Below are 27,817 nucleotides of genomic sequence, written 5' to 3' on the forward strand. Positions count from 1 at the left end.
ACTGGTCATTACCTATCTGTCTTCATCACAAAAGGAACCAAAGCAGAAATCATATGGATGAATCAGTGTATCTTTCACCTCAATTAGTACAATTAATGAAGCGGGGCAGCCTCATGATCTTTGTATACAAAAGGCACTGCATAACTGCATAAGGAACTCACTATCAGAATCAAAACAACTGCTTCAGTGTTTCAGAATACTTATTAATATCTTTTGATTCTTTTAATGTATTCCACACATCAACTCCCAGCAAGCCCCCATCCTTACTGTTTTGCCATTCCCGCGGGTCCTAAGCTTCCTTTGAGAAAGATCTGTAGAATCAAAGCCCCGCAGGGTGTCTCCCCTGGTGACCGCTAGCCACTTGGAAGATGGAAGAGGTCTTCTTTCCAGATGAAAAGAACCAGAAGTGGTGGGTGAGGAAGACCCTGGGGGTAGTGGACGCCAAATGCCCTTCTCCCATGTGTTGTTCTTGCTTTGGTTGAGGGAATATGAAGGATGGCACTGTCCTAGAGGCATGCAAGATGGCAGGCGGTCAGTTCATTTTACACAAACAGATAAGGCATCACATTGACACAGCTCCTGGAGCAGCTTGTCATTAAACTTAGATGGATGATTCTCCCACCAGATGTTGCCTTTTTGCCATTTGCCAGAAACTCTTTTACTCTTCATCAGTTTCCATCTAGGAAAGCTGTGCCTTCTGCACATCTACAGGGTGATTTCATAGACATGAAACTGATTTCACAAACCCCAAATGAAAATCATTGCCACGATTTTACAATCATACCATATACTTGGGAAACAGCTTCACTTCCCTTCATTTTACAGTACTCCTCAATATACCAGGTTTATTCACTGATCAACTATTATCCACAAGCACTTTAAAGTGTTCATCAACTAGAGGTGGAAATTGGAATTGTTTAAAGATGTCACAGAATCAAGTAAGTTATAAAAATTTGCACTCAGCTGTTACAGAACAAAGACCCAGTAAATCTTAACGGAGCTGCTTCTATTGGAAACCTCATGGGTTAGTATTTCTGGGAAGGCATAAAAAAAAAAATCTAAAGTCAGAACCCTTATCTGAATATTTTATATTTCATATATCCAGGGTGTATTTTACGTATTTTGTGTACTTACTGTGAATGGAAAATTCTACTAGAAAATAAATGAATTTGGTGAGGAAAGGTAGTAGGGAGAGATGTTTGGAAACATGGATATTATAAAGAAAACAGGATAGTGTCCATGTGTATTATAGGGTGAGAAAAAGAAGAGAAGAGAATATATTCCAGCTAAGAAAAAAATATGGACCACAGGCATGATGGGTGTGAAAACGAGGGTATAAGATTGAGTATGGCACTGGTCACTTGTCAAATGCTAAAAAGACAAGTGACTAGGAGGTATTGGACAGAAAAAAAATCTGAGCACCAAGGACTTTGGCTGGTCTTTATTTTATTTAGTTCACAGGTTATTCTTTCGCATTTACAGTCCTGGACCTGTTTGGCTCTGCAGCCCAAAGTCATTCATTAATATTCTCCAGCTGCTCCTGAATCCCCAGGCCAGCTGCATCTTTCACATTTATTTTTCTCCAATTCCTTCCTCTCTTAGAATTTTCCTGGTCACACTACAGTGGGGGCTCGGATTTTAGGCATTGAGAGCTCTCTTTAACAGAGGAAGATAATTACAGCTCGACAGACTCTGGGGGAAAATAATTATCGATAGATTCTCACCAACATTGTTTCCCCCTTGGTGAGAACAACAAATGAGTAGGAAAAAAACAACTACGGCACTGACTTGTTGCTTTTCTCAAGCGATAGTTCTTAGCAGGAGGAAAACCACATGAAGCAAAAACCAGAATAAAGGGCCTCCATCATGACCGAGGTTGCTTTCTTGACAAGAAATTAAGCACTTTGATTTGAAGGTGTTATCAAGCACGTTAGCCGTTGAAAGCAAGAGCTACAGCGCCAGGACTGCTCCTGATTTCAAGATGAGGATCAAAAGAATACCTCCTTTTGAGTCCAAAATTTTCACTGCAGCTTTTGTCTTTGTGCCAAGAACTGCATTCACAGGGGAGTTCAGAATTACTTCAAAGACCTCATCATCTTCCTCTAATCCGTCATAGGTAATTGCTATATTCCACATCTTAGTTGACATTCCTACAAGAAGTAAACATTTTAATTACTCTTTAATTGCTATTTCAATCACCTAGGTGTCAGAGAAATATATTAATTAACATGTCTGCAGCTAGACTGCAGTAGCCTGAGTGAGCTATTGTACTGCTACCAACTCACTGAAGTCCTGCTGTTCTCCCAAATAATACGAAAAGACCACATTTGTTCCTGGACAATGATGATTCTGTTTAAATGCAAACACTGTAACAAAAAAGTAAGCTGCATTATGTAAGGGATGAAAAAAAAATGGTTAGTAGATGAGATCCAAGACAATTTTTCCCCCAACCTGTCCCTTCTCTTCTTAAGAATAAAGGAGTACTGCAATCTTAAAATCTTAATAGTTTCAAAAATCTTAAGAGGTTGATGTAGACAGAAGTGATTATCGGATGGTACTTCATGCTATTCATGGAACCCTTGACATGATTGATTTCTAAAGACAGCTGCCTGCACTGGCTGCCCCGCTTCCTGAGATCCTTCCAGCCCACAAATGCTTTTTCTGATGATGTAACACACAGCAGTTTGATATCCTCCTAGAGAGAATTTATGGGCTGGGGGCCGGGGAGAGGGGGTCTAGAAATAGACGGAGCCCTTTCCCTCCCCCTTTCCGTCTGCCTCTATTCATGAAGTTACAATCAAACTTGGTTCACAATAACTTTGCAAACTTAATACAAAACCGTTTTTATGTTACAAGCATATCCCAGCCATCCTGTCACCGCCAAGATGGAAAGCAAAGCAATCCCCAGAAACACAAAATATTATATTAAGGCTGGAAGAAATTTCTAAGATTATCTTAGCCTGACCAGTTTCCATAATGTGTATTACCAGTTATCCTCTGAGTTTATTTAGAAGAGAAAATGGTGACAGGAAGTAAAGAGAACACTGTTGAAGTGGAGAGAGAAGGCTCAAGTTTAAGGGGGAAAAAAGATAATAAACTGGTGGTTTAACCTGTCAGGGCTAAGTTTGAAAAGTTTACTCTGCCATTTACTTATTGGCTATTTGAGTATTTTCTCCTCTAAACTCCTTTATATAAGAGAGTTAAATAATTTTTTTCCCTAGTCTTCTCTTAAAAATATGTCTCTTTTTTTTCCCCTTGTAGATGCCTCCTACAGATTTATGCCTCTCAAATGTGCCATCCACATGATGCCTCTCTCTTGAAGGTAAGCCCCATATAGAACTCATGATCAAAGTCTCATCAATCCCCAGCAGAATCCAATGGAAAGACAAAACTCTTCCCTTATCCTATTCTTGTCTGGTTGCACTTAAAGGGAAAAAATTAGGTATATTTGGAATAATTTTATTTAAAAAAATAGTCCGACAGCTAATGTCTTAAACTTTTGGTATCAACTGAGTTCTTAAATCAATACTTTTGCAGTCTTTACAAAAAAGAGAAGTGAAGCATCTAATATAAAATACTATATAATTCCCATCTCATGAATGGATGAATCAGTTCATTAAAATATATATTTTGTACTTATTGTGTGCTTACCTGTGCATTAGATGCTATGGAGAATACCATAAGTGTAACATAAACCAAGCCCTGACCTAAAGGAGTTTAAAATCTCTTGGAGGAGACAGACATAAATGCTAGCAAAGTCAAATAATCATTCAAAGCTATGTATGATTAGCTGCCAAAGAATAGAATTGACGGTTCATCCTATATGTATATGGGCTCCAGAGTAAGAAAGAGTAAGAGGGAGGATATGGGAAAACAACATAAGCAAACGCAGGAAGATAGCAAAGTACAGGCCTTGATCAAAGAAGGATGAGTGGATTCGCTGGCTGGAATAGAGAGGTCACGTTGGTGGGCAGGAGGCCTTAAGGCTACAAAGACAGTTCATAACCACACTGTATTGAGCCCTGGACACCAGGTGGCTAGATTCGGACTTTACACCGTAGGCAATGAGGAAGGCTCTTGAATAAAAAGCGACATACTAAAAGTGGATGTTTTAGCAAAACGAACTTGAGAGTCTTATGTGAGACGGTTTGGGGACCCAGTCACATAGACAGAGAGGTTAGAAATTGGGAGACCACATAGGCAGATGCTGCAATAAAATTGGCATGCAAAGATAAGAGGTGGATAATAAAGAAAGCAAATTGTTAGTATTTGGCGAACAGTTTTGACCATAAAAGGCCATAAAATTAAGCATTATTTAAATAAAATCCAATACAAAAAATGTTTCCAAGTCCTAACCAACTTCCCTCTTATTTTAAGATTCATTTTTTAAAAAAATATAGTATACCTCCTCCGCCCCCCACCAAAAAAAACACCGTTAAAGTTTGTATTGGGCCTTATGGAGCGGAACCAGATGGTTAGAGAAAATCTATTCTATTTCATTTAAGTGCTTCTGATTTGTCTGCATTTCAGCTTTGTTTCTATGCCTACCAGGTGTGGACACAGGACCAGCATTTTTAGGTTAATGAGATTGGAAGTAAGAACTTTATCATTTTTCCCTTCCTTTTCCACTTTCAAGGTGCAAAGTATTTGTTAAGTCCATGAGATATGCAAACATTTTCAGAAGGCTTGAACTGGCCCCCTGTTCCCACAAAACAAAAGGTGCTGAAGAGGAGACAGAAGGTGTCATTTTATGCAGAAATATCCCACATTACAGAGTAGGTGAGTTCCTGGATATTTTCCAGCAAAGCAGATTTCTCTATTGAGAGACATTTTCTCAATATTTTTGAGTAAATGTCACATTAGAGATCTGTTCCCTTGGAAAACATTTTGACTCTTAAGAATGATGATGTTTCAATTAAGAACACAGCAAAGCTTTCAGGAACACAGATTATAAAGGAAAACAATCATTTTTCTCAAGAGTATTTACATATTGGCTCAAGATTAATCACAATAGTTGAATGCAAAGTATTCAGTAGTTTTTTGGGTTTTTTTGGGTGGGTTTTTTGTTTTATTTTGTTTTGTTTTCAGTTTGCTACAATAGCTGCAAGGCAAGCTTTCCTTTCCTTTCCTTTCCTTTCCTTTCCAGCTTCCTCTCGAGTTCTCAAACCTTATAATATCCCATTGTCTTTGATTGTTGACTCTCTGTTTCTTCACTCAACTGTGGAAGCTGCTGTTTATAAAGAAACGAATAGACTGCTCTGGGCAAAAGGTGTGGAGGATAACACACCCAAAAGAGGTAAGGATTAATAATACGGAAGCAAATTAACACTTTCTTGACCTGTGGACATGGGGAACTTTATAATTTATAATTCTCTAAATCAAGACTTCAGTTTATAAAACTGTTTTAGGCTCAATAAATTCCAAAATAATGAACAGCTTAGTGGTTTTTAAAAAAATGTGTAAGATATGCTTATATTATTTCTTAAAATATCTAAAATCATAAGACTATTTAGATCCCCCAGAAGTCATTAGTATCCATCTACTCAAAACAGCTTCTAGATATGTATATGCTTCTAGACTCATGGGCACTTATCTTATCCAGCAGGATCTCCAAGAAGTAGATTTTAGAGCCGCCTCTAATGTGAGACATTCTAGGAGCACCTGCTGCTCAAAACCTACTGGATCACGCTTGATCTTGTAACAAACAGACCTCAAATAAGAAAGATGACATATGGCAAAGACTCTTGACTCTCAAGAAATAGAAAGGCTGGAACTGCCTTAACATGAAGTACAAAAAGGGCATAGTGCAAATGCATCAAACCCTTTCATAGGAGGGATGACCAGAACATAAGGGCCTGTAGCAGCGTGAGGGTAAACGTCAAACACACAGTAGGAATAACTCTTCCCACAAAGTATGGGCAGCTGAGAAACGAACTTATCTAAGTTAGAAAGTTTATATCACAGGAAGGAGGCCAATAACAGTATTTGGGTTGTTGCATGTCAGTCAAATTGAAGGCTCACTGTTACAGTCTCAGCTTTATGCACAATTCCCTAAAGGTATGTTAGTGCCTGGGGATTCTTTCTTCTTCTACCCACTAGAATACTGCCTCCCCTAGGAAGCCTTCCAAGATTTTCCTTAGCAAAATGGCTCATCCTTTGGGTCCCATCATAACATTAGCAAGCATTTTCATGTCTATGTTTTCCATACAACAGGACATCCTCGAGAGAAGGTGCCAGACTTTTGTATTCCTCTTTGTACCTAGCAAAATATTTCAACAAATTTAAAACAAAATAAGTACTATTTAAGTAAATAATATCTTCCCCTGGAATCTCCTCATATCGATCTATTCCAAGATGGATCATTTAGAAATGCCATTTAGGAATCTATATAAATATAACATTCTGAAAATTTCCATCAAAAATTTGAGGCAATTAAATTATTATAACTTTGTGTCAGATTTTAAAATAATTTTTAAATGCCCTTATTCTTTTCTGGATTTTTTTAGATGTTTGCTTTGATATGTGATATTTTATATTTTATATTTGTTATGATCTTTCTTTTCATTTGAAATAAATGTTCATTTGTTACTAAAAAAATATACGAGAACAAAACTTTAAACTCAAACTCATCTCTTTTGGAGATGATATGGCTCCTTGATGAGTTTCTAATTGGCTGAAGTTACACAGTATTCTGTCTTCTCCACAATATCCAGACTTGCTTACAAAAAACATGAAACAAAACTGTAGACACTAAACATACCTGGGTCAAACTGAATCAGTTTAGATGGAGTCACAGTGAAATCTTTTCCAACTGTAGCTGACACTTGGTTGACCTTAAGAGGGAAAAAAATGTCTTCTGTTAACAAAAATATTCTATAATAGAGAAACATCTATTCTTCCCCATACTAGACTAAACTCATGCTCTAAATCTGTTTTTAATATTAAGTAGGTTTTTTTATTATAATAAACCATTTTGGACTTTCCTTTAAGTTAACTTTTTGCTAGACTAATATCAATGGAAAGAAATGCTTTTTTTCTTCTCCTTTATAAATGATTGTATTATTGGAAAAAGTAGCATGAATTTTAAACAATATGTATTTTTTTTATTATGAGTACAACTTTATTACCTTCCTTTAAGCCCAATTTGGTCTTAAAATAGTACCTTTACAAAGAAGGAGGGAGACAACTGAAGAGAAGAAAAAGCAGGCACTCCTGCCAAGCCACGTGATGATCTGTCAGCCGGCTGGAGGTGCCCGTAAGCTCCAGGGCACCGGAGGCCTCCTGACCAGATTAACCCAAACGAGTCTGTTCCATTTTCCTGCCTGGATGAAACCTCGCCCCTCACAGACATGCAGGAGAGCTTTGTGGGACTGAAGACCTGGCGAACAGCCACACAAAGGGAATCCATGCCCAGGTGCCAGGGCTTTCAAGGCTCTCAAGTAAGTTGTGGGGGGGAAAAAAATCACCCTAGTCTAAGGAGACTGTTGGCTACACCCCGGCTCCTCAGCTCCAGGGCTAAAAACCAAGAGGTGATCTAAGGTCTCTGAAGTCATGGCCTTAAATTCCCCCCCTAACTATGTGTTAAGAAGTACCCGTGGCTAATTTGAAGAAGTCATAGAATGAGATCCCCGTGCAAGCATGACAGGCAGTTGTTACTTTTGCACAATTTTATACGTTCCTTCTTACAAAGGAATAACGTAACCAATTAAAAACTTTAGCATTGCTATTCTATGGCCTCAGACAATATGTCCATTTCAAAGCAGAGGCCCTAATCTGTATGAAGTGGTCTGCAGTGGAGACATGTTGCTGAGGAAGGGTACTACCTCCCAGGCTCCGATTTGCTCTGTCTACAATGCCAGGCCTCCCCCGAACCACTTTTCATTGTGCAAAGGCAGCCCATTGTACACCTGTACCCACCATATGCTGGAAGTTACATTTCCCTGCATGGTTCTTGTACGTACAATTACCTAGTATTTACCACCACTGAGTTTACAGAATCCTACGTAGGAAAAGCAATGGTCGGAGGCAAGGTGGTTGGAGAAATTAGTCAGGTCAAGGCACGTGATTCAAACCAGGGCAAACCACACAGGGTTAACAGTACCTTCTCTTTCCCTGCTGCTAGTCAAGTAGCCAATAAGCTCTTATGTAAGGTGGCAGGTTGTGTTTAGGGTAGAGTTCTCCTGAAAGGCTCTGGGACCGTGTTTGATGAAGGCCTGCACACTCAGCTGGCAGGTTCCCGGTACACATTACACTTAATAGACATAAGGTTCCATGTAACACCATGGATGTTCTTTCTACCTGGCAAGGTGAGTGGTAGTGCAGCCCAAAACTCCAGACTAGAGCATATGGTGCTTTCTATGAGGACTAGAGGATTATTAGAAAACCATCCAGGCAGATTCTTTCCCATTCCATAAGCAATCTCTGGGAGGTGATAGGGCATACCAAGCTTTCTGCTATTTACATACAATAAAGCACCAACAGACCTGGGGAAAAGAGTCTATGTCCACTGGAAGATAAATACTGAGTCTGGGTATGGTGGAATTTAGGTGCACAGAGTTCTGAGGGTGATCTGAATCCATTATTAAAATTAAGACTTAACAAAGATGCCATTCTTCCCAGAAGCTAATATTAGGGACTTCATCACACTGAAAAGGGGAGTCTTCAAAACTCATCCTCCATCATTAGTACATACAAGCTTTTCATGCTCTCATTCTCTTGAAGTGCTATTACTACAATGACTCCTAAAAAGTCCTTCAATTCCAGGAGCCATAGGTTGTGCTTCATAGTTCATGTCAACGGAAAGAAATAGTGAGTTGACTAGTTCAAAAAGGATTACCTGAAAATCCTTTATATTTCAAGGTGTCTGTATTAATATATGCTTTCTTAATTTTGAATGACTTGGACAATTCTTAAAATAGGTTTAAGTCTCTTGATTTGCCTCATCCACTGAGCCCATAGAAAGTTATTGGGGTGTGTATTAAGAGGAAGCCATTTGGGGACTGAAATTCACTCTAGGTACCCTACAAAGGTCTTGCATCCAACTTCTCTTTCCAAAGCAAAATTTAGCCCAATTTCACTAAGTTGCATATATCTCCCTGTGAAATCAAACTTCACAATTCAATGAGTTTATGACCAGATTTCAAAACTGAAAATATGTTTTAGAGAATCATATTTCAGGGTTAATGAACCTAGATGATGGATGGAGGGACAAGGAGATTTTGTACTTAGAATCTTCAGTTCTTCAGACATCCCTGCAGTGTGACACTTCCTTGGTTGTTCTGAATTCTTCCAGAAAGAGAAATCAAAGGCACTTAACCAGCAACATGTTTTGGCTTGATAATTTACATTTTAGAGTTGTTACCTTTATGCCCACAAAGGCCGAGTCCATCGAATATCCCCTTCTGGTAATTTCCAAGGGTAAAGTGCCCACATTCTCACAGACCTCATATTCAGTCTGAGACCATTCAATATGAGACCACTTCAATTCCAAACTGTGCATGAAAGAAAAAGAAAAGGGAAATCATAAGAGATGCATAGTAAATGCCTGTAGAAATCCTCTATTGGGTAGGAGACTGAGCCACTTGTTCACATCACGGTGGCAAAGGTGGTTGACCAACCTACACCAATGATAGAAATTCCTTACACTTGTTTGGTACATTTTAGTTCACAAAGAATTTATACTAACATTATCTCATTTGATCCCTACAACAACTCTGTAAGGTAGACAGAGCAAGTATTAGAATTCCACTTCACAAATGAAGAGTCTAAGGTTAAAGGACTGCTAAGTGTCCCACAGATATTATTACAGGGGACTCAAGGTTGAGTGTTCTGAAGGAATAGAAACCAGCAGCTGTTAAGTTCAAGGAGACATTCATTTTTGGAAAAGGCAATGTTAGGAAGTCTCCTACTTGACTTTTGGCCTTCCTGATTAGTGCAACAAGAACTGTTCCAGACACAGATCTTCTCTGAACTTGGGTTCAGTTAACCAGTTATCCTTGAGAATGTGCGTAGGAATTAAAATGCACATGTGTTTTATAGCTCTGTTCTTCCTTCTGTGCATATAAAAGGGCTGTGCTAGTATATAGCTTGGATGCAACTATCGAATTGAATAAACTTGATGAACAGAGGGTGGCCTTTTTTTCTACAATGTATTGAGTGAGTCTAACATTTGAAAAATTGTCTTCTTTAATCCTCATCATATAGAGAGGAACGTTGTTTTTTTTTTTTTTTCAAAAGAAGAAAAGAAAACCAAGCTTCAGAGAGGTTAAATAACAAGCTCAAAGGCAAAAAGCTATGACAAAACTTGTAGGTAACAGAGATGAAATTCAAGCCTAAATCTAGCACCAAATCTATTCTTCTCCCCTTTCTCTTCCTAATTGAAGTTCTTCATGACTCTTGTGTGAGCTCAAGCAGGACAATACAATTTTATCTTTACCCTGAAATATTTCCTATTTTGAAGTGAGAGCACTTGAAATGTTTCATTTAAACATTTCTCTCAGAGCCAGGCTATAAATTATATCATCATAGCAGAAATTACATTTGAATAAAAAAGACCATGAATTGAAAAAAACATTTCTCTCCAAATATGTTCTTACCTTTTTTTTTTTTTTTTTTTACCACCTGCAACCTTACGATATGGCAATATAAAAGATAAAAGCAATCTTCATTATGATTGTTGAACACAACTCCATTCCTTTTGTTTCATTCATTTCCCTTTTATTCTTGATTTACAAAACCCTCAGTTGTTACCTTACTGTATTTCCCAAACCTCCAATCAGATTCAGACTCTTCCCTCTCAGTTTTTAAATTTATTTTTCATAATTTCCTTTCTTTTTTCCCTTCCTTTTTCCTTTCCTCCTTCCCTCCCTCCCTTCCTTCCAAAACTAGAAATTCTGGGTACTACCGTATGGGATATGAGTTCACAAGTAGCAAAATAAACTCAATAGCACTGGTTCATAGCTGAGGGTCATGGCTGGGGGAAGGTGAGGGTAGAAGCATGGAATTATCACAGGGGTTCACGAATCTATATAAACATACATTTTTATGTCATCTATAGACATGAAACTTACTGCTACTGGCACACTAAGCTTAATAAAATTTTTGACATGAGAACAGGATCCTTATATTTTAAAATATTAGGACCCTTATGGGTCTCTGATGCAACTGAATTCCAATGTGGCATGAAACAGATCAAGAAATACAAAAATGAATGACTACAGTAGTCCTCCCTTATCCACAGTTTACTTTTCCATCGTTTCAGTTACCTGCAGTTCCAATTACCTGTCAACCGTGGTCTGAAAACACTAAATGTAAAGTTCCCCAAATAAACAAGTCATACGTTTTAAATTACATGCTATTCTGAACAGTGTGATGAAATTTCGAGTCATCCTGTGCCATCCCACCCAGGGTGTGACTCATCCCTCTGTCCAGCATATCCACACTGTACATAGTCACTTAGCGGCCACTTCTTTTATCAGAGTGACTGTTGCAGTATCACGGTGCTTTTGTTCAAGTCACTCTTGTTTTACTTAATCATAGCCCCAAAACGCAAGAGCTGTGATGCTGGTATATTGTTACAATTGCTCTATTTTATTATGTTACTGTTGTTAATCTCTTACTTTGCCTAATTTATGAATTAAACTTTATCATAGATAGATATGTACAGCATAGGAAAAAGCATTGTGTACATGGAGTTCCATACTATCCACAGTTTCAGACATCCAATGGGGGTCTTGGAATGTATCACTCTCAGATAACAGGGGACTACTGTATGCTTAAAGAATTACAGGATAACAAGCAACAAGGATATCATAAATGTCGATAGAAATAACATGTTGCAAAGAATTTTGAAACGGTCCAGGTAGATAAGAAAGGAAAAAAATTAAGTAAGAGGGACTAGGGGAGAAGACAGGAAAGAGTGAAACAGATAAATCTGGATGTATTTCAGTTATCAGTGAGTTCAAGTGAGTTTCAATAATTCTTCTGAGAATTCACCCATTGCTAATGCTAACCATGACAAGCAAAAATCCATCGATGTCACTCTGCTGATCCAGGTGACCTCAAGGCCTAAAGCTAAATGCAATTTGCTGATCTAGATCCAGAAGGGAACTATTCAGAGGGCTGTTCAGAATCAAAGAATAAAAGATCTTAGTGTTTGGGAGTATGTGTGCATTTCCCTGTTGCACCATTAGAATGCTTCATAATGCTTGTAGGTCAAGGTTGTCATTACACGATGTTCTATTTTGTTTTCTTAAAACTATTCACTACAAGTAAGAAAGATCTATTGAAAAGCCACGAAATTTAAGCCAGGCTATCTATTTAAATATATAAATAAAAAAGCACTTGCATACCTACAGGATACATGCAACCAATGTTTTTAATATGATTTTTTTGTTTTTTGCAACGTGCATTTGAGAAGATCTTTCTGTGCTGAGACTGTGTTGCTTAAACTGTACACAAACACCTGGATGAAAAGTAAGAGATGTAGTCAATCACTTGGGAATTTTCCCTGCAAGAAGCCACACAGCTATATGCTTGGCATTATGTAAATATCCACATGCAGGAGCCCATGAGAGAAATTTGGAAAGTTTTGCATGTGTGGATGTCATGTAGATAAAGATCAGTTCACATCACATCTTCACATTTTAATAATCCCTCCATTCTGTCACTATCGAGTATAGCTCATTCTACAGTTAGAAATGAAGTTTACAGACACATTTTATGTAAAATCCATATGGCAATCATTTCAAGTCATTTAGCAGGAGGTGGAAACTCCTCAAGCCTCTAGGTCAGAGTTTCTCAATCTCAACATTATTGACATTTTGTCCCAGATAATTCTTTGTTGTGGGGGCTGTCCTGTGTGTTGCAGGATGCTTAGCAGCATCCCTGACCCCTACTCATGAGATGCTATAGCATCGCTTCCCCCCAGTGACAACAAAAATTGTTTCCAGACATTGCCAAATGTCCCTTGGGAAGAAAGTCACCCCCAGTTGAGAACTACCTCCACAAGTGGTTTTGGGATATTCATCAAAATAGAAAACACTAGTTCAATGTGAAGCTAAATTTTGTTCGTCAACAACCAATAATGTCAATGAAAGACATAGTATGGACTAGTGAAAAAAATTGTATTAGAAGATGTGAGGCTTCTGCTCCCTCTGCCACGCTCCAACTCGAAGCACTCAGGTGTAAGAAATGCTGTTTAAACACTCAATTTAAAATTGCAACCTCTAGCTAGGCATGGTGGCGTGCAACTGTAGTCCCAGCTACTCGGGAGGCTGAGGCAGGAGGATTGCTTGATCCCAGGAGTTCAAGGCTGCTGTGAGATATGACTGTGCCACTGCACTCCAGCCTGGGTGACAGAGTGAGACCTTGTCTCTAAAACAAACAAACAGATAAATAAATTGCAACCTCTTTCCCAAAACCCAGCACCTTCCATGCCCCCTTATCCTGACCAACTTTTTCATTTTCCAAAGCATGTATCATGTATAACATACTATCAAATTTACTTACATCCCATAAATGCTCCAAGAAAACATGGGTCTTTGGTTCACTGATATATCCAAAGTCCCTAGTAGAATGTCTAAAACATAGTACGTGCTCAATAAATATTTATTAACTGAATGAATGGATCTTGTGTAGCCCACTGTTTCCCAAGCTAAGTTGGCCATCAAAAATGTTTTTCTCCCCAACATTATTAACATCATCTTTCACACACTTTGAAAAAATGCCAGGCTAGAATCCTCCCGCGTTCTCTCTAGCCCCGGCTTACTCTGCATTCCTGGACTACTATTAGACTTTATTAGTATAGAGAGAAAGATGGCATTGATAAAAGAGCATTCTACCATAAATCATAATTCTTAGCACATATGTATGCTATTTTCTAAGGCGTGGGTGTAGTTCTCAACATATGGCAATGTCTGGAGACAGTTTTGATTGTCACAACTGGGAAGAGGGTGGTGCTGGCACCCGGCTGACAGCAGCCAGGGATGCTGCGAACATCCTGCAGTGTCCAGGACACTCCCCTGTGACAAAGAATTATCTGTCCCAAAATACCAGTAGTAACAAGGTTAAGAGACCCTGTAATAGAGTAAAATGTATGTACTTTCTCGTACTTTATTTTGTGGCTACTTGATTCATTTATACGAAGAAACAATAAACAGAAAGAAACATTTGGGGTTAAAACACTAGTCTGGGATTTGGGACATTAATTCAGGTGAACAAGAGTCTGTGGAAGAGATATTTAGCCTCTCTACGCCTCAGTTTCCTCACTTCCTATAATAATGTAATTATTATACATTTCAAAGTGTGATAATGATGAGTCTGTACTTCAAAGGGGTTAAATGAACCTTCATGAATTCTCATTAAGTATTTTGAGCTTCTCAGTAAAAGGTTTTACAGCAGTTAAAACTTTGATTAAATTACTATTCTTATAACTAGATCTTTACTTATAATCAAGTAGCAAATGACTTAAGAAAATGGAAATGTTAAAAAAAAAATTTTCCAAGTATTCAATCTAACTAAGACTTACCAATTCAAAGATGCTGCTATTAAACTCCATCATCTAATGCTACAAACACCTGTGTTTTCATTTTGCTCTTTTTCTCTTGATAATGGGGAAACAGTGTTTAGCCAAGAGGCAGCATAGTGAGTACCCGAACCAAGTGCTTTGGAATCGAACACACCTTGCAACCGCTTATTAGCGTGTGATTACGGTCAGTTGCTTAGTCTCTCTGGGCCTCAGTTTTCATTATCTTTAAAATGAAGAGAATTACATTCATGTCAAATGATGGAAATTAAAATCAGTTAATATGTATAAAGCACCTGTACACAGTGGGTGCTTCATAAGTGCTATTTTCCTTCCCTTCCTCTGTGCTTTCCTAAGATCTGCTCTGTAGACAAATACCTTAACTCCTGGCTTGCAGGTAGCGTGCAGGCGTCAGCTAGCCAGCAGTGTCAACCTCTTCCCCTGCAAGGTGTTTCATAAAAGCTGCTAAAACATTGCAAAGTTTTCCTGATCGAAACTCATTTTCTTTTTTATTTCTTCTGTCCCCTCTCTTTGAAAGCCAAAAAGGAATAATAGAACAGCTAGAGTGCAGGTTGCCAGAGGGAGGGGAAGAAGCAGAGTGCTTGGAAGCATGCAGAGCTGGAGAACCAGCCACTGAGCTATCAAGAACTTCAGCATGGGTCAACTTTGCTTTCGAAGTTCACTTTTTTTTTTCCAGTGGGCACAAGAAAGAGGTCCACATGGAAGAAGTATTAGGACAACTGCCCTGATCAGAAGTTGACTGCATTCTGTGGCCTGCAAAGGTGCTTTTGATGAATGATGTGGGTCCTGCATAACTTAGTTTGGGACTTCTGCAGATGATTCTGGAGATCCACCTTGGACGAGAGAACAGACAGGAGCCTGTGAGTGAGTCATGCCAGGAAATGAGCAATACGATCAGCACTCACTTAGATTTGGAGGTCAGGGTTCACTTTCAGCTCTTCACTCATCCAGTGACTTCGGGACAATTACTTAAAAGCTTTGAGTCTAATTTCCTTGTTCAAGCACCTAGCACAGTGCCTGAAATTTAGGCACTAAGTCAAATCTAAATCTTTATGCACATTTCCATGGATTTCAGTATTATAAAATAATTTCCACTTACAACAAAGTCTCTCCCAAATGTATCCCATGAAAAACATGTTCCCTGAACTATTCTGTGAGCGTGTGTGTGTGTGTGTGTGTGTGTGTGTGTGTGTGTGGTGGGGGGTGATTCCGTAGCCCAGTCAGGTTGAGATATGCTGCAAACCCTCCCTCTGTCAGAGATTCCCAATCCACACGTGTATCTCAACGATTCTGGGATGTGATGCAGTTAAACAAGCAGATGTGCTAGCTAGCTGGCAGTAACTTGATTAATCTCACTTAAATCAGCATTTTCTAACACCGTAACATGCCACACTATTGATCCTTCAAGACTGATACACTATAGGAAGGCTGCAACAGTGACAACTGACCAGCAATCGAGATTCTGAGACATTCCCACTGAGCGAATGTCCTTCCTATGCTCTAAAAGAGGCCCCTTTCTGCTCCAGACTGTGGCCACCAGTCCCTTCAGATTCATTACAGAGGTTTTTCACCCCTTCAGATATGAAGAATATTAACCTCTTAATTCTGTCTAAGCCAAAGAAGAACACAAAGTTCCACGGCCAGGTCTTCTTATTGATTAATAAGCATACTGACTGTTCACTTTGGAATCATCCCAGGATCAATTTCTAATTAGAGGTGGGCTCTCCAATCCACCGAATGTTTCTGGGATACTTCTTCAAACAGTGAATTGTACCCACATGAATTAACGATCATAGTAATTACCACCACAAGTGGCATTTGTTAAGGACCTTATATACATGAGATGTTATTGAATTTGTTTCTCTAAACAAATTGTAGTATTGCCCCCATTTTACAGATGAGAAAACTAAGGCTGGAACAATCACTAGGTGAGTGGTAGATCCAAAGCTCATACCCTGTCCTTTAGCTCCAAGTCCAGTGGTTAATAAACCATAAATCCCCATGTGTTAGATACAGAGTGCACACTAATATTGATGTCTGTAACTTATATTTTTTTAAAAAACACTAAACTTTAAAGTCCTTGAAGAGTAAGTATTCCTTCTTTCTTGCTGCCTGGGTTGCCAATGTCTGGAGAGAAAGGAGGGAGATAAGTCTGTTGTTCCATTCCCTGCAGGCCAGTTTAGCACAGTTGCTGAGAATGGGCAAGTTCTTTAGTGCAGTGAGGAAAACCATGGACTCTACAGCTACATTCCTGGGCCTGAATCCCAGCTCCCTCGCTAAATATCTGCGTGAGTTTAGAAAAGTCACTTTCTATTTCTGTGCCTAAGTTTCCTCATATGTAAGTTCTAGATTACAGTGGTACCTAACTCATAGGTGATTGTGATGATTAAATAAATAGCAATGAAATAGAGAAAAAAAACAATTATATTGCAAATGACTGTGACTTCTGTTGTATCAAGCTCTTGCTGGCTGTCTGGAAGACAAGCCACTATTCAGAACATTGCTTCTTATTGAAAAAATGTGCACCTAGTTCCAAAAAATACTTACATATGGGGTTGGGGACAATTATATCATTCAAATTATGAAGATAAATGCCGAGTAACTTTTACCTCCCTTGTCCACTCTAAAGAAAATAGCCTAATATATGTCAGAATCAAATCAAAGTTATTTTTGTATTATTCCTTGGTAGGCATACACTACAGCATTTCACTCTATTGGTTCCCATCATTTCAAGTTGAATTAGACACATCTCCAGCATAAGTACATGAAAATTGATATCCAACAAATCAGGATCTTATCTAAAATAGCCTCAATTAAGGTTAAAATTAAATTAAGTAAATTCTGCTGTAATTCTCATATGAATTTGAGGTTTATTTAAAAACACAAACCATCTTCAAAAAGCAATGTTTTCGGTAACAACAAGGAATGAAAAAGGCATGTGAGTGAAGTGATCTCAATCTAGCGCCATTGCTGGAGGAAAAAAATTCCCTGTCAGCTACACTGCGCTCATACATGAAGGACAAGAGGTCAGCATTAGGTCAGTAACAAGTATGATCAATATTCTTATGTTTTTTAGTTGAACTATTAATGTTTAAAAAAAACTAAGTGAAGTCAATATATTAATGTTTTTGAAGTAGGATTTTTTTTACATTTTCTTGAGAACTGGAAGATGTTTGTCTGATATTGCAAGTAATTGACATATTTTCTATAAAGATTGTGATCCTAAGGAATTACTTCTCTTAGGCAAAAATAGTTTAATACGTGGGGGTCATTTATTTAAGTTTCTTAGCCTCAGGATTATATTTTAATGTCAGGGGCCTGGTCTTCTTTGTTCTCCCCTACTTTCCAGGTCCTAGTAATAGGCGTCTGACATATAGTAGCCACTCAATAAAAAAAAACAGTTGATAAATCTGGACCAGGCACTACACTTTTATCAGTGCAATGGCGGTGGGACCCTGGGAACGGGTTTTGCTAAGAAAAGGATGTCAGGTTTTTTCCTAACAATGACTATAGTGACCTCTGCTGGCAAACTTTTGAAACTACAATTCAGAATCAAAAAGAAAAGGCAAGAATGGAGGCTGCAGAGAGGGTGCCTCGGCTTTCTTTTCTTCCTTTGTCCATATTCCATCGTAAAAGGATCACAATAGGGCTGTGCTCACTTACGGTGTTTAGTATGACTAGGAAATGATGAATACTAACACTAGGATAAATGAACAACTTTTCTTTGAGGTAACAAGGAAGGGTATCAAATTAAAAAGAGAAAAAAGAAAAAAACACAGCTCTGATAGACATTTCTATGAATATCTGCTAGCTGGCAAGTTATTCAAGAGAAGTCTAGAATAGGGACCCAGTCAGTGAAATTACTATGGTCTGTTAATCTTAATTTTGAGGGTTTGTTTCTCTTGTTATTCTGAGGGCCATACCCTTTACACACCTTCCAAGTATCACTTATGACTTTCCTAAGTCTATTTTCCGCTTATCCTTATCTTATCTAGGTTTATTAACTTATAAAGGCATTTTCAAGTAACTAATTTTTTCATCAGGGAAAGAGATGTTTGGCCAATCCTTCTTTACCGCCTTATTCTTCCAGACCCTGGATATTTTAGAAGCCTATGGTTACTAACACGGTCCTAGAGTGACCTCTTGCTGCACGATTTATACATGAGCCAGCAAGCTCAGTCCTGGATGCTTGTGGCTTGTCAACACAGAAACTTCTCTGCATGTGAGAGTGTTTGCATTTACACACATAACATTCATAACCCAGCGCTGTTCAACTTAACTTTGTAATGTTTCTATATTCTGTAAAACTATTGGCTTTCCTATTATCAAGCAGTAATGAAAAGAAAATTCCCTCTCCAAAATAAATTCTATGAGCAGGTGAAATGGTCTATCAGTTTATCTTCTTGGGTTCCATTTGAAAAAGAACATTTCACTTTCCCAGTATTCAGACACATTCTGAACATTATATACAGGACTACTGAATAAGCAAAAGAAATTACATTTGAGGAGTGGCGGAGTTTCCTGTGGGGTCCATGATCTGAAATTCCATGATATCTGAATTTACTTCCAAAGATGGGTTTATGATGTAAAGTATGGTCTTACTGTTTAAGTCCTTTTGGCTAAATTTCTCACGGATAAATTCACCTACAAAAAAGAAATAAGTGAATCTCCTGGGTAATCAAACAGAACATTCAATAAGAGCTGACAAAATTGTCTATTTTATTTCAAACAGCTTTAAAGAACAGCTAAAGTACATGTTTTAAAACAAATCAACATTACCGCATTATATTAAAACTCAAATGCAATGAATATTAATTACGCTTTAAATCTGCTTTGCTTCAGAAATATTTGTCTTAAAGAAAATATAAAAATAGTAGGAAGAAAGAGTAATAAAAACCTGTAATTCTGAGCCATCCCATTTAAGGGTATATTATGATCATTTCGCTCATAAAGCAGAAATAATATACAACCCAGAGAAACCATTAGGAAAAAAAAAAAACCCAGCATTTTAAAAAATGAACTGACATCATTTAGAATTCATAATAGAAGAAAAAATTAAACACAAATATGAAATTTAATCCTGACACTGTGTTCCTCTGAATATATTACAATCTGCTGTTGAAAAAAATGTAAACAATAAACAGCTGTATATCAGCATTTAGCTCTCCCAGTCACGATGAATTTAGTAAAACTCAGCTTCAAACCCTCTTTAGCACCAATATTGATTTATAAACTGCATCTATCAGTAAGCCCTGGGGAGTGTTTACCAAATGGGCCTACACTTAATTAAATTACTCTCTAGCCCTGCCAGCCACTGGGTATTTCAAAATGAACAATTACAAGGATTAAGGAAGCCAGTACCTGTTGTTGTGTTCTCCAGATGTCCATGTTGTGGGCCTCGTAAAATCTTAAAGATGATTTGATCGTCCTCAGTGTCAGGGTCTGATGCTTTCAACACACGGGAAGTGATGTAAATCCCGTAACAGCCATTTTTCAGGAGCCCCACTTGAGAAGGGGAATGCAAGAGTGTGATCCGGGGGGCTGTTCTGTCCAACTGGTCCACCTGAATCACCAGTGTTACATACAACGTTATCCAAAGGTTTCTCACTCCCATGCAACGTAGGGCTTTCATGGTTCAACAATGACAAACTCTCCCAAGTTTCAGATTCCTTAAACTCCTTATGAGTTGATTTCTGCTAAAGACTGTCCTGTCCACACTATCCTCAGCAAATATCTCCGTGCCTGGAAGAGAGGCCAACTTTCCATTGTAAACCTTCAACCAACTTTATCAGTTTGTCTACTGTCTGACTCCCCCTTAGCATGCAAGCTCTGTGAGGGCTGACAGTAGGTCTCTTCCCCACCCCTCCCGTCTATTCCCTGCACCTGGCACAGTGCCTGAACCATAACAGAAGCCCAGGGAGTATTTCTGGAATGCATACATAAAAGTTGACCCAAGAATTGTATGGCCAACTTAATGTTAGCTTCATGGAAGGATTTCCCCATTTTTTCCAGTGTTCAGTGATTTACAGAAACAAAATCGTATGAGTTTATAAATACACAGAATTTTTTTGGCATGCCTTTGTTCAAATGACAAAAATGTTGAATAAAAATAGAAATACCTCAGTAAGAAAAAAATGAAAAGCTGACTATTTTAGACATTTGCATACTTGCTTCATTGAGAATGAGCCAGCTAACTAAACAGGTGTACTAGATTTGTAAAGATGGTGAATGGGCAATGACTCATAAGTAAGAACAGGAGTGCAGGTTTAAATACCACAGAAGACTTCATTTAGGTATGGTAACCTGTATGGACCTCAGTCCATCTTGCATTTGCAAGATAACAATTGTAGGTTGGAGATGGCGCAGGTTTGGATGGATTAGCAAAACTTTACCACTGATACTAGAAAACACGTACAAAAAACTACCTTCATTCCCCTCACTCCTAATCTCTCAATTCATTTATCCCCAAATGATACTACAATAAATCTCAGTTCACCCTAGCACAGGATTCATGTCAATGATAAGACCACATGTTTTTTGTGTATTCTCATATAAACTATTGCTATTAAAAAGAATAAGGGGTAAGATAAAATCAATAATGAAAATTTTCCACAATTTTGTGTTAATTGAAAAAACCTCAGCAAGTAGCAGAATAGAAGATGACTATAATACTATTTTTGTTAAAAACAAATACATATATACGTTTGTATAGACAAATGTCTGGGATCATTTGCACAAATCTGTTCATTTGTCTTGGAGTGTGAAAAATTACAGCTCTTCCTCTGTTTATTTCTATATGGAATTTTGTCATAATCAACTGCTTCTTCCTTTCAAATTGGCAAGATTCTTTTTTTAAAATCAAAAATAATCATAACTCAAGTTGGTAAATATGTGGAGAAACAGACATTTTTATATTTTGCTGGTAGGGATGCAAAATCGTGAAAATTTTTTGGACAAAAATGTTCTGTATCTTATAGAAAAATTAGACATGTACAGAAAAATGTGTCTATATATGTATTATATATATTCAATAAATATTATAATAGCAATTTTAAAATTCCAAAAAACAAAAAACTCCAGCAGGGCATTGATTATAAACCATCTCCACCTGAGACCAAGTCCTACTCAGCCTTTTGAAATCAAATTTTCAAGAAATACTTAATGAGATGAGGAAATGTTCATGGTATATGAAGAGTGGAAACAGATGATATGCATAGTAGTACACACAATATTGTCCTGACTTTTTTTTTTTTTTTTTTTTTTGAGACAGAGTCTTGCTCTGTTGCCTGGGCTAGAGTGCTGTGGCGTTAAGCTCACAGCAACCTCAAACTCCTGGGCTTAAGCAATCCTTCTGCCTCAGCCTCCCAAGTAGCTGGGACTACAGGCATGTGCCACCATGCCCGGCTAATTTTTTTCTATATATATAATTTTAGCTGTCCAGATCACTTCTTTCTATTTTTTAGTAGAGACAGGGTCTCGCTCCTGCTCAGGCTGGTCTCGAACTCCTAACCTCGAGTGATCCTCCCGCCTCGGCCTCCCAGAGTGCTAGGATTACAGGTGTGAGCCACCGTGCCTGGCCTTGTCTTGACTTTTTAATTGCACAGAATAAAAGAATGTAAGGAAGCCATCAACAATAGTTATCTTTGAGTGGTATGATTGTGAAGGATTTTTTTCTTGTTCTTTTCTGTAGTTTATGAATTCTTTACAATAAGCTACTACATTATAAACTGGAACAGCAACAAACATTTTCAAAAGTCACAGTCATTCTCCTTTCCTGAAAAGAGTGGGCAGCCACTTTCAGGGCCGTGCGGTCAGGTGGGAGGTGGAGAGTCAAATTGTCATGGTGCCCTGTCAGGGAAGAAGCTCCCACAACCATGGTGGACAGGAAGGGGGTGATCAATGGGAGAAGAGGAAAAACCAAAATACTTCCAAGCCATGTAAGAAATCTTCAAACTTCATAAGTACCTGAGTGTAGGATCATTGTTTTGTTTTGGGATGTTGTATTTACCTTAAAAACAAAAGTGTTAACAAAAGTAATAAATGCCTGTTGATATCTAAACTCTAGTTACATGGTCCCCTGTTGTGTCTCTGGTCATAATCATGCTAAAATATATCCTAGATCTTATTAGGGAACATGGCCTCTTCAAAGCAGATCTTCTGGCTTGGTATACAAGAAGAATTTTTCAATATTGGAGTGCAAGGCTTGTTTTTAAAAAGGAAGCTATATCCTATGATAACTTGTATTCAATTTACTGAGAATCATCTCAAACATACCAGAGCCTTAGCAATGACAGGAGGCCTTTCTACCTCACCCGAGCTCTCCCTCTTTGAAGGAGGACTACAGATTGCATCAGCTGCAGTCATCTTGTTCAGACAAAAATGATTTCCTGCAAAATGAATGTTGGGTTGTGCCTGTGTTTTGCACTTGTTAAATCTAGTAGCTTCGCTCTCAGTTACCCAGGTACCACCATAAGAGTACTCATGCTTGGAGACTTATTTGAACCAATTCATCGCTCAAAGGTGGTCAACATTGTATTGTTTTGGCCGAAAAAGCTCTTGAAGGCAAGAGATTGAGGGAGTCATTTCTCCTACACTGCTGGCAGGGGTCCGTCACTTCCTAAAGCCTTTTTACCTCTCTGAGAGAGGCCAGAGGAGTCAGAGGTGGGGGGCATTGTAGGAGAAAGTTTGAGGCTTTCCTTATGAGGTTTTTACACATAATAATTTTTTTTTTTTGCAAGAAAAACCTTGTACTTTTGATGAAAAAGAAACTTTACAACATATTTCCAACATTTTCCTATCAATAAATTCCATACCGATACCCATGCTCTTTAAGATGAATATTGGTGTGGGGAGAGACCTGATTTAAGTTCTGCTACTTTCTCCAAACTCCCCTCCCTTTTCCATCTCTGCTATGGAGTGCAGGGAGGAACTCTTATGTCTGCACTCAGAATTTCTATTATAATTCTTACAAATTTGCAACCAAACATACCCAGAAAATTATTCCTGGTTGGACAAGACAGAAGCGTTTCTCAACCTAGAGTGGAGAGTTAGACATCAAGAAAAAGATATTAACAGACTGAAGAGTGGGATGGGACTAATAAAAATAAATCCTGAAATATAATTTAAAAGTTCATTATAATTTAAAAGCCAATAATTTTAATATGTACAAAGTGCTTCTTACACTGTGTCAATGATACTAATACCTTCTCTCTTCTCCCAATGCGTCACTATTTCATTACATTTGCTGGACCTCCATAGTGCCAAAGGCCCATCCAGCACCCACGTTGTCTATCACGACTCCCCACTTTAGATAGACACCTTGGGGGTTAATTTTATGTGTCAACTTTACTAAGCTATGGTGTGTTTTAAATGTGATTAACACCGAAATCAGTAGACTTCGAGTAATACAAATTGTGCTCCATAATATGGGTGGGCCTCAACCCATCAGTCACAGGCCTTAAGGGAAAAGACCAAGGTTTCCCCAAAGAGGAAGGAACTTTGCCTCCAGACTGCTTCTGGGCTCAAGCCTGCAACATCAACTCCTGCTGAAATTTGTAGCCTACCAGCTTGGCCCTACAATTGCGTGAGCCACCTCTTAAGATAAATCTCTCTCTGTCTTTACCTCTCTCCATTATCTGCCTATATTGATACATACATACACACTATATACATGTATATATGTATAAGAGCAGGGGGAAATATGATTATTTTACTAGTCACAAAGTATCCTGAAGTAAGAGACAAATTTGTATCTGCTTTGCTATTGGTGGAAGTGTATAGCACAGGCGTGAACTACTTCCAAGAAAGTAGATTCAGGGGTTTGAGAGCCAGAATATATTTGATGTATTTTGACTCAAGAAAGAAAAACACATTATGCCCTCCAAGAATCATTGTAACAGTCGACAAACGTGGCAGTGTAGTGTCATAGAAAGGACACAGACTTTGGGATCAGAAAGACTTGAGGTCTTTGTGTATATTTGATCAAATTATTTAACTTCTGAACCTCAGTTCCCTCATCTATAAAATGTAGGCAATAAAACTTACCTCATAGGATTTTTATGAAAATCAAATGAGATTTATATAAAGTGAATCTGACCCACAGTTAGTTAACACTAAAGAAATCGTGGCTGCTGCTATTATCATCCTCACAACTATTATGCGTGCAATACTGATGCTCCTTGTGAGTTTGCATATGTTTAGCTGAAAGCCATTACAACGCCGGTAGATGACATGGACCAATAAGCATCATCATAAGAGTATGGTTAGTCACACCGTGTAACAGCAGCCACAAGATACTGACTATCATCTGTGTTTCAGGCAATATGCTACTGCTCTGACTACCTAACCGTACTGGATTCTCACCACAATGCTGCAGGCATGTTTTTCAAAGAAGGGAAAGTAGACACAGAGGAGTTAAAGAACTCCTTTAAGGTCACGCAGTTAATAAGTGGCAAACAGAAATTTAAACCTAGGTCTCTCTGACTCCAAAGCCCTTTTCCCCCCCTCCTTTCTGTACTACAACCAACTCTTAGGGTTGGCCATTGGCCCATACCTGGGGACCATGTCTGTTTTAGTCATCCAATATGCCCAGCGTGGTGTAGATACACAACCCATATTTGAATGAAAGAGGGAAGGAAATAAGGAAATCGTTCCTAAAGTTGCTTTCATCACATCTCTGGCAACGAACTGTGTGTTTGTCATACTTGCCTGAATGGTGAATGAAACGGGTTCTTCCCACACTCTCCCATTCACAACAAAGCCCTGGTTTGTCCTGTCGGTGGCCACAAAAGTGAAGCAGTCAATGTGGGAGTCCCCTCCTGAGTGCTGATAGGCCACACTCCTGCTGTCCACATCCTGCTGAGTGAAATTGTGTTGAAGCAGTGCCGTCCCCCGCAGGTAGAGCTGGCCGTGCTTTGGGAGCTCAGCCAGGAGGAAGGTGAGGCTCTCCACAGGCGTATCAGGGTCGCTCAGCTGAAGGAGGTCAGGGGAAAGCAGGCCCATGGCCCCTGCGGCCAGTCTCAACCCCTTGTTCCTGGTCACCACGGGCAAGGCTCTGTCCGCAGTCTCCAGCGTGATCTCAAGCACCCCGTGCTTGGTCCGCAGTCCGTTGCTGACGATGAATCTGGCAAAGAGAGGCAAGGCAGCCTTCAGCATGGATTCTTGTGTCACCATCTACTGGAATGAAATGATAACAATACACACCTTTACTAAAGGACATGTAGTGTTGTGACTCAAATGAAAAAAATCAAGGGCAGATCTTTCAGGAGAACGCCTTTCTATCATTAACCAGTCACTGGGTAACACATAAATTGACCATTCTATGCCCACGAGCATTTTCCCAACAGCATTAATGGCAGGCCCATGTGATGGAGCTGGAAACTCCGCCAACGATATTTCTCAGCCTTGTCAGCGCTTAGTGTAGTTCCTTGTGCCAAACAGGAATTGCCCATCCAATTAGACCCATTACATTATATGTGAATTTAAAGAACATACTCCTTTTATTTATTTATAATTTTGCCATTGTATTTCCTTCCTAGGAATGTAATAAGCTAAACTTTTAAGACTGATAATTGGGAGGCCAATACAATAAAATATTGAATAGGCTGAATTTGGCTTATTCATTCTATTAATGTTTTCATAGTAAATTTCTTAAGAGTGGATCACATTTCTCAGCCATGTAATTTTACCTAACTCATCTCCCCTTTCTGGACCTCATTCTCACTCTTCTGTAAAATGAAAGGATGATCAGATGATCATTAAGTATCATCCAACTCTAAAATGTTATATGAGGCTCTAATCTCTTACAGTTTACACATGCTTCTACATTTGTTCCTTATAAAATATGTGGGAGTTATGCTAGACAGGGAGTATTTCCTTGCTTCAAAGAATGTTCAGAAACTTCATAGGAGATCATAAGGAAGGTATAATAGTAGCTGGAGCTGGGACTAGAACCCAGGTCTTTTGACACTACACCCTCTGCTCTTACAGAGTTTTTAATAAATGCTGCTTTAGCAATCCGCCACAGAAGAATTACGGCACCTAAGCACCATTTCAAAACTATAAAGAGAAAGCTGAAACGATACACATTCAAGATGAGCAAAATCTCTCTTATAATCTTGGGTTTGTGATACCATAATATGCTTTTGATTATATTGATCACTAAATCGCATTCTACCTGTTACAGCCAATCTCACAATAACACTAACTTAAATGATCTTTATAAAATTTCAATACATAATTTTTATTTTAAGGACAGTTAAGAGTATCATGTAATGATGCAATAGTAAAAACTCCAAAAGTTTAGGAAATCACGACTATCAGATGGGATTGACAAATTCAGCATACACCAAATAAATTCACTTAGCAATAATTATAGAGCTGTGCCATTAGTTTTTCTCAATCCACCACAGTTGGTAGAAATATTCATGGAGGATACACTCATAGTCCACTGATGCAAAAATTGCTAAAAATAATGTTTTAGTGAAATGTAAACTACATAAAAATTTCCTTTGTGGAGTTCTTTTTTTTTATTAGAGAAGGTATGAGGATTATATTTATTTTATTAATCTGGCAAATTTGACTAACAATTTCTTTATTCTTTGTGAAATGTGTCTTGTGTCTTATGATCTCTCAAGGTTTCTTCAGGATTTGAGGGTTGATGCTTTACTTTTGGCCCTGAAGGAACCTGAACCAGGTTGTGGGGGTGTGAGGCTCAACCCCTGCCTGCAACAAAGGACTCAGGGAGAGGAACAGCTGGACAAACAGGGAGATGATTTTAGCTGACTGCAGATTTTGCTTTGAACTAATTAATAAGACTACCTATGAGGAAGATACGATATGATGCAAAGACAATGGAATTTATGTCCAAAATGTTAACATTGCTAAGTGAAATATAACAAATAAAGGAAAATTTGACATTGGATACACCTAGACTTGGAAAGAATGGAACCTACTCTTTTTTCACAGCATCGTTTTTACAGTTTGAATCAGGGGTAGTAAATTATTTTTAGAATTGTAGATTGAGAAAAATCACAATTTCCTTAAAACAAACCAATCACTTTTCCTTTTGTAATTCTAAACCTTCGAGAAATGATATTCTAAGCAAATTGGGCAATTTCATTGCTGAACCAAGAAGTGTTTACAAAATCAGTTATTTATTAAAAAAAAAAGAAGAAGAAGAAAAGTGCACCTAGAAAATTGTCTGTGTGTTCTTCAAACTTTTTAATTTAGCCACCTTCACAGTCAAAGGTCAAGTGATGTGCACTTTTAGGC

The 27,817-nt window shown here is 38.3% G+C and overlaps 1 protein-coding gene across 1 annotated transcript in view; it reads right to left on the bottom strand.

Annotated features, from left to right (window-relative positions):
* FREM1 (FRAS1 related extracellular matrix 1) overlaps positions 1–27,817 on the bottom strand; it is a 144,714-nt gene that overhangs the window by 13,343 nt on the left and 103,554 nt on the right. Inside the window, exons 25-31 of the mRNA XM_069474205.1 lie at positions 25,253–25,667; positions 19,907–20,108; positions 19,045–19,189; positions 9,362–9,491; positions 6,761–6,833; positions 2,001–2,150; positions 268–506 (exon numbers count right to left, since the gene is read on the bottom strand). Coding sequence (XP_069330306.1) covers positions 268–506; positions 2,001–2,150; positions 6,761–6,833; positions 9,362–9,491; positions 19,045–19,189; positions 19,907–20,108; positions 25,253–25,667 — 1,354 coding nt within the window. The remainder of the gene's footprint in view (positions 1–267; positions 507–2,000; positions 2,151–6,760; positions 6,834–9,361; positions 9,492–19,044; positions 19,190–19,906; positions 20,109–25,252; positions 25,668–27,817) is intronic.

Source organism: Eulemur rufifrons, chromosome 7 (genome assembly GCF_041146395.1).
Source record: "Eulemur rufifrons isolate Redbay chromosome 7, OSU_ERuf_1, whole genome shotgun sequence".
Classification (NCBI taxonomy): Eukaryota; Metazoa; Chordata; class Mammalia; order Primates; family Lemuridae; genus Eulemur; species Eulemur rufifrons.